The 6,000-nt window shown below is 43.8% G+C and overlaps 1 protein-coding gene across 1 annotated transcript in view; it reads left to right on the top strand.

Moving 5' to 3' along the window:
* Dgkk (diacylglycerol kinase kappa) overlaps positions 1-1,338 on the top strand; it is a 124,762-nt gene extending 123,424 nt beyond the window's left edge. The window contains exon 28 of the mRNA XM_036174880.1: positions 642-1,338. Coding sequence (XP_036030773.1) covers positions 642-721 — 80 coding nt within the window. The 3' untranslated portion in view covers positions 722-1,338. The remainder of the gene's footprint in view (positions 1-641) is intronic.
* Positions 1,339-6,000: the final 4,662 nt, after the last annotated feature.

Consider the following 6,000-nt stretch of genomic DNA (forward strand, 5'->3'; position numbering starts at 1 on the left):
TAGGGACAGGTTTAGCACCCTGTCAAAAATCCCTTCTCCTGGATATACAAATCTCATACTATATAAATTTTGTTTTCTGTACCATTCTTCCTTATAACTGAAATATTGTTGAAATGTGAATGGGATACAAAAGAAGGTTCTCCTAGAATTTTTAGTTGTCCCAATTCTGATGCTCATGGTCTCTTCCTAAACTTGAGGCTTAGGTAACATGGACGCTTCAAAGATACAGCATTAGCAGACATGTGAAAACAGGACAAGAGGACGGCAGTTTGTTTTAGTTTGAATGAATAAGGATTTTTCATAAGTATATTTTTCTTGGGTATGGTCCAACTGACTTGATTCCTTAAGAATCTGACATTTGGAAATCTCTAGTGTTTGAAAGGATTTCTGTAGACTCAGACTGAGTCCATAGTACTTGCATAAATGATCAGCTTCTAAGAATTAATCCTATTTGCATTTAGTTTGTATGGTCCCCGGTGGCTTCCTCTTTGACTCAAAGATGGTTGCTACAGTAGGAACAAACTAGTCTGTCTCCTGTTACCCTGCCCCCTCTGAGGCTCACACATTTAAGCATTTAGCAAAGTACTAACTTCCTTATTTCTATACCCCCCCCCCTTTTTTTTTTTTTTTTTGCTCTGAAGGCAGGTTCTGGCGTCGCAGAAACCGTGGCAATGCAGCAAAAGGTGATGACCCTCCAACACCTTCAAGTTCTCAGCTGTAGTCCTCGAAAGCTGGAAGGAGAACTCTCAACACAGGATTCCACTACAAACTCAAAACCTCAATAAAGACTGAACCAAATTATATCAGAACAAACATGAGCACCACCAAGAAAGACCCTCCAAATCCTTAGACTAACATATTTTCCCTGGACTTAATCAAATCTCCTTAGAGGGTTACATTTTTCTCGTTGGCCAAAGATTCTTGTTCCGAGTTGTCTTGTTCAGTTCTCCTTCTCTTTGTGTACCTTGAGCAACTACAGTGTTTATTGGGGATAGACTCTTTATGAATAGCCTGGGATCTATAAGAATTTATGGGAGCGCATCTCTAGGACGTGTTGGAATGGCTTTCCTTCACTAGCAGAGAAACTGTTGACACCAAGGAATGAATGAGTAACCGACTCTCAGAAAGATGAAGAGGGGGCAGGGCATTCGGGCTTGGCTGTGTTTCTCTTCCAGTCCCTGCCATTTGCAACTTGATATTTCCAAAAGATGACTCCTAGTTGGTTCAAGAAGATGAGAACAAGGTCCTGGATGCTTATCCACTTGTCTGTTACAATGATCATGTGAATCTTTCCTTGTAGATATGAGTCTCTCCTCTCCTCTCCTCTCCTCTCCTCTCCTCTCCTCTCCTCTCCTCTCCTCTCCTCTCCTCTCCCCTCCTCTCCCTCCTCTCTCTCCTCTCCTTTCTCACCTCTCCTCTCTCCGCTCATTTTCTCTCCTTTCTTCTTCTCTTCCTCAGTAGCCTGCCTTCTCATCCCATTTCCCCCTCTCCCCTTCTCCTCCTCTACTTCTCCTCCCTCCACTCTCCCCATACACTCTTTGTGTTTTCTCATGTGTACATGTATGTCTTTGCACATGTCCAGGTGGTGCTCTCGTGGCTGGGTGGGCCCACTGGTTGGAACTCACCCCTCATGGCAACCATACAGGCTCTTGTCCTTTTGCCTTGATCCTAGCCTGCATGTCTTCATGGAGTGCTTGCCTGCATTCTCGCTGGATTTTTTAACTAAATGTTTTGCCGCTGTGCTGCAGTATAGATTATATACAGAGACATAAAGATGTACATATATATACATATATATTTTTAAGAACTGAAAATACAACTCGACCTCTAAGTGACCCTCTAATTTATTGTGATAACCCAGGAATCCCTCCCCTTCCCTATCACCCTACACACATATATAACTCTACCAACTGCCCTAGTTCTTGGTGGAGCTCCTAATCTTTTGGTGCATTTTTTAGGATCTTAGAAGTAGCTGGAGTCTACTTATAGCCCAGCTAATTCTGACATCCACTTAAAATACTGAGCCAGGCCACAGAAAGGGAACAAAAACACCAATGCCCTGCAGAAGGGCCATGCTGGCATGCTGCCATTTGCTCTGTTTCTCCTGGCTCTGTATCAGCAACTGCCCAAGCTTTATTGTCCCCTTCCCCAGTCCAAAAGATGGCAAAGAGCTCTACCCTTTAGATGTCTAAGTTAGGGCTGACCAACCACCACAGCCTGGGCCCTTCCCCATAAGATTAATCTGGGCCTGCAGCTATTGGACAGGCTGTTGGGGAACTCTTCAAATTACCTTCAAATCTCATATCTTGCCCCCTTTCCCCTGAATATAAGAGGGGCAGTCAGGGTGACCAGAAGGAACATGGATCTGGGAAAATAAAGGCTAAAAGCCTTGGCTTCCCTGATGTTCCACTTCCAAGTTTTTTTTTCATGAAAATGTAGTAGGCCCAAATTGCTCCAAATCTTAATTTGAATCCTTTTTTGTCTAAGTGTACAATCTCGGTCAGGCAAATCTAATGGAAGTCCAATGCTCAGAGAGAATGTCTCTGGTCTGCCTCTCATCTCCACCCTTGATCATAAATCCAGAAAACTGCCCTTTTCTCACTGCTCAGTCAAACTTAGCGTGCTCAATTTACCTGACTCAGTCCAACGGCTGGTTCACTGAGGTGCACAACCCAGACTCCTATCACTGGTTCTCAACTTTCTAGAACTCCACCAGCCTAACCCACTTAAACCAGCTGCCTGTGTTCCACCTCTTGAGGGGTGAGAAAAAGAGACTTAACAATGGGGTAGCCCCCCGATGTCTGATAGCTGTGCCAAACAAAACTGTCCTAGCTCTACAACCAGAGGAGAAACTCAATGGGAAAAGATGGCAGAAAACACTTAAAACGTCAACATCAGGATGTGGATTGCTGACAGTGTATGTATTTAAGTGGAGTGTGCTGTTGCAGCGTCTTTGGTTTCCTCTTGTCACTCTTTCTTCAGAGGAAGAGGTAGCAGATCAAACCACCAATGCCACTGTTCCTCCTTGGCTGCAGGAACTAATGCCTGCACATGCACATTCACACAGTTGGGAACCATGTTGAATTTTCTCCGAAGAGTCTTTTCCAAAACTGGATCATTTCTAAATAAGCAAATTTAAGGAAACAGAAGGAAATCCTAGGAAACAGTAGCCTTACCTTGGTAATGACTAAGCAGGGCTATGTCTTGTAATTATTTCATCGCAAGTGATAGTCAACTGTAATAGGAATCCATCCGTGCTTATTTTGCTGGAGTGCTGTAGGTCTTTGTGTACTGTAATGCTGCTGTTGCTCTGTTGTACCATCTCATCCCCACCCTGTTCTCCTAGCTGAGTCAGAATGCTATTGAATGACACCTAGAGGATGGGGACTAGAAGAACCGAACGTGGGGCAAAACTGATAAGCTAAGGGGCCAGTGTGGCTTGTTAAAGTGGTCCAGATACCATCTGCATTGTTTAGTTACCAATGGTTCCCTGCAAAGGGAAGCTGGCATGCTAAGAACTTGTTCACACATCTTTGGAAACAAAGCAAGAAGGGATCTCTCTCTCTCTATCTCTCTCTATCTCTCTCTATCTCTCTCTCTCTCTCTTCCTCCCTCTCTCTCTCTCTCTCTTTCTCTCTCTCTTTCCCTCTCCCTCTCTCTCCCTCTCTCCCTCCCCCTCCCTCTCTCCCTCCCCCTCCCTCCCTCTCTCTCTCTGTCTGTCTCTCGTCTCTCCTCTCTCTCTCTCTCTCTCTCTCTCTCTCTCTCTCTCTCTCTCTCTCTCTCTGGAGTTTCCTTAGCCCTGAGAACATGGGCTCCTTTCAGGATTTCATTGCTAACGATTTGAAGTAATACAGTTGCTCCGGTGGTGGGACCAGACACTAAGTATCCACCACAGTTCTGTACAGAAATGATTAAGAATCAAAGTTCTGGGGTTTGGTTGTATCTTTGGTAGCACTGTCTGTAGAATTGATTGTATAATTCTTAGCCAGAAGAACAGCAGGGAAGGAAAAATCCAAATAGAGTTAAAGTGCCACCAACCACTTCTGGCATTGATACTATAAGAGGCCAACAGCTATCCATTAAGGCCCTCTATTACACCCAAAAGGGCAAGGGAACAATAAAGAGGATATTTTCAATGTACAAAAAGATGACCAGAAGAAACAATTGGGGGTCAACATCATCTTCCCTTAGGACACAGTAGAGTTTTAGTTGTATAACAGACAGAAACCAATACCAGAGAAATCAGACCCCATCCACACCTTTCCACTGAATAAGGGACCTTGATTGGCTATATGGTTTGTGGAGTTGCATTTGTCTGCTAATCTGTAATACATTGTTGCTTACTATTATATGTTCTGTGTTTTCTCAGAGGCCCTGCAAATAAGTAGCAGGGCCAGGATCTGGTCAGGGGAGGAAGCTGGAATAGTGATGGAATAACGGAAAATAAAAACAGAGAAGGAAAAGATCCACAAAGTGTGCCTATTCTTCTTAGTCCTTCCCACAAAATAGAACACCGGTCCTCAAAATTCATACAGTAATTACTTCTTTAAATATTTTAATAAATGGATAAATATCACTAATACCTACATCTCATCATTTCTTTCAACAGGGTAGAGGAGCAGTTGAATGGGGCTTAATGAGAGTTACTGGATTGGGGGGGCCCTTCAAGCTCTCAATAGGCCACCTTCAGGTACCCCTGGAAGGAAGGACTAGGCAGCAAAACACACCAAGACTGGCCCTTCAGGTTGATTATAATGCAAATCGGGACATTTCTGTGGGGAAATACCTGCCACCACAATTGCTCTAGAAGCCCGTTCTCTGCAGTATACAGACAGATCTCAGTAAAACCAGATGGTTAGTGGAGGGGTAGAGTAGGATGAAGGAGTATACCCCAGGATGCTAAAGGAAGTAGAAGACATCTCGAGAGCATTGTAAAATGCAATGTGCTCTCCTAACACAAACAATAAGTGCTCCTCTCCCTTCCAAACAAGTTTGAGGTTGGAAGGGCTCTCTGTTCAGGTCCAAAATTAGTTAGCCCCACAACTGAAAATAGTTTAGGGCCTTTGAGATGGTAAGACAGATAAAGGTGCTTACTACCAAGCCTGATGACCTGAGTTCAGTCCCTAGAATACACATGAATACACATCACACTCATAGGTTGTCCTCTGACAACAGACATGTGCTATGGCATGTACACACACACACACACACACACACACACACACACACACACACACTGTAATAAAAAAGAAAATTTCTTCCACATACATGCAGTCACATTAGGAATCCAGATGTTAATTACATTTGCTGCACAGGCAACTAGGGATATAGGAGACCAGGATGCCACATAAAGTTCTATAAGGGTAAGAATTCAAGTCATAAATCCTTAACTTGCCAAATACTGAAAATGATTTCTGATTTGGACACAATGCATTTGTGACAGTCGGGACCACATTTCAGACTATCCTTATAAAAACTGTATTCCTGGGCTTTGGGGGAGGGTAAGTAAACAGTTCTGCTGTGGAGGACATAGCAGGCTAGGCCCTGTGATCCATATTAAGGCTTGTTTTGCATACACAAGACTATTGAAACACTATCAGGATTGGACATCTCATTCCAATCAGAATAGCCAAGATCAACAAAGCAACTGACAACAAACACATGTTGGCAAGGATCGGGGGCAGGAAGCCTCATTCACTGTTGGTGGGATAGAAAACTAGTCACATAGCATGAAGACACTAACCTTGTCCCGCTTCATCTGTGAGATGACCCTGCAGGAATATGAATATGTCCAAGAGAGGCCTTCAAAACTAGCTGCAGCCTGCTTTCTCTTGGCCATCTACATGAGGAATCTCAACAATTGCGTAAATGGATGGGGTGGCTCAGTCACTAAGAGCATGATGTTCTAAGTTCAAATCCCCAGCACCCATGTAAAAAGCTATGCATAGCCATTTTTGATTGTGCCCCTAGTCTGTGTGTGGTGGAGGTGGGGGTTTGGTA

This window comes from Onychomys torridus, chromosome X (assembly GCF_903995425.1).
Source record: "Onychomys torridus chromosome X, mOncTor1.1, whole genome shotgun sequence".
In the NCBI taxonomy this organism is placed as follows: domain Eukaryota; kingdom Metazoa; phylum Chordata; class Mammalia; order Rodentia; family Cricetidae; genus Onychomys; species Onychomys torridus.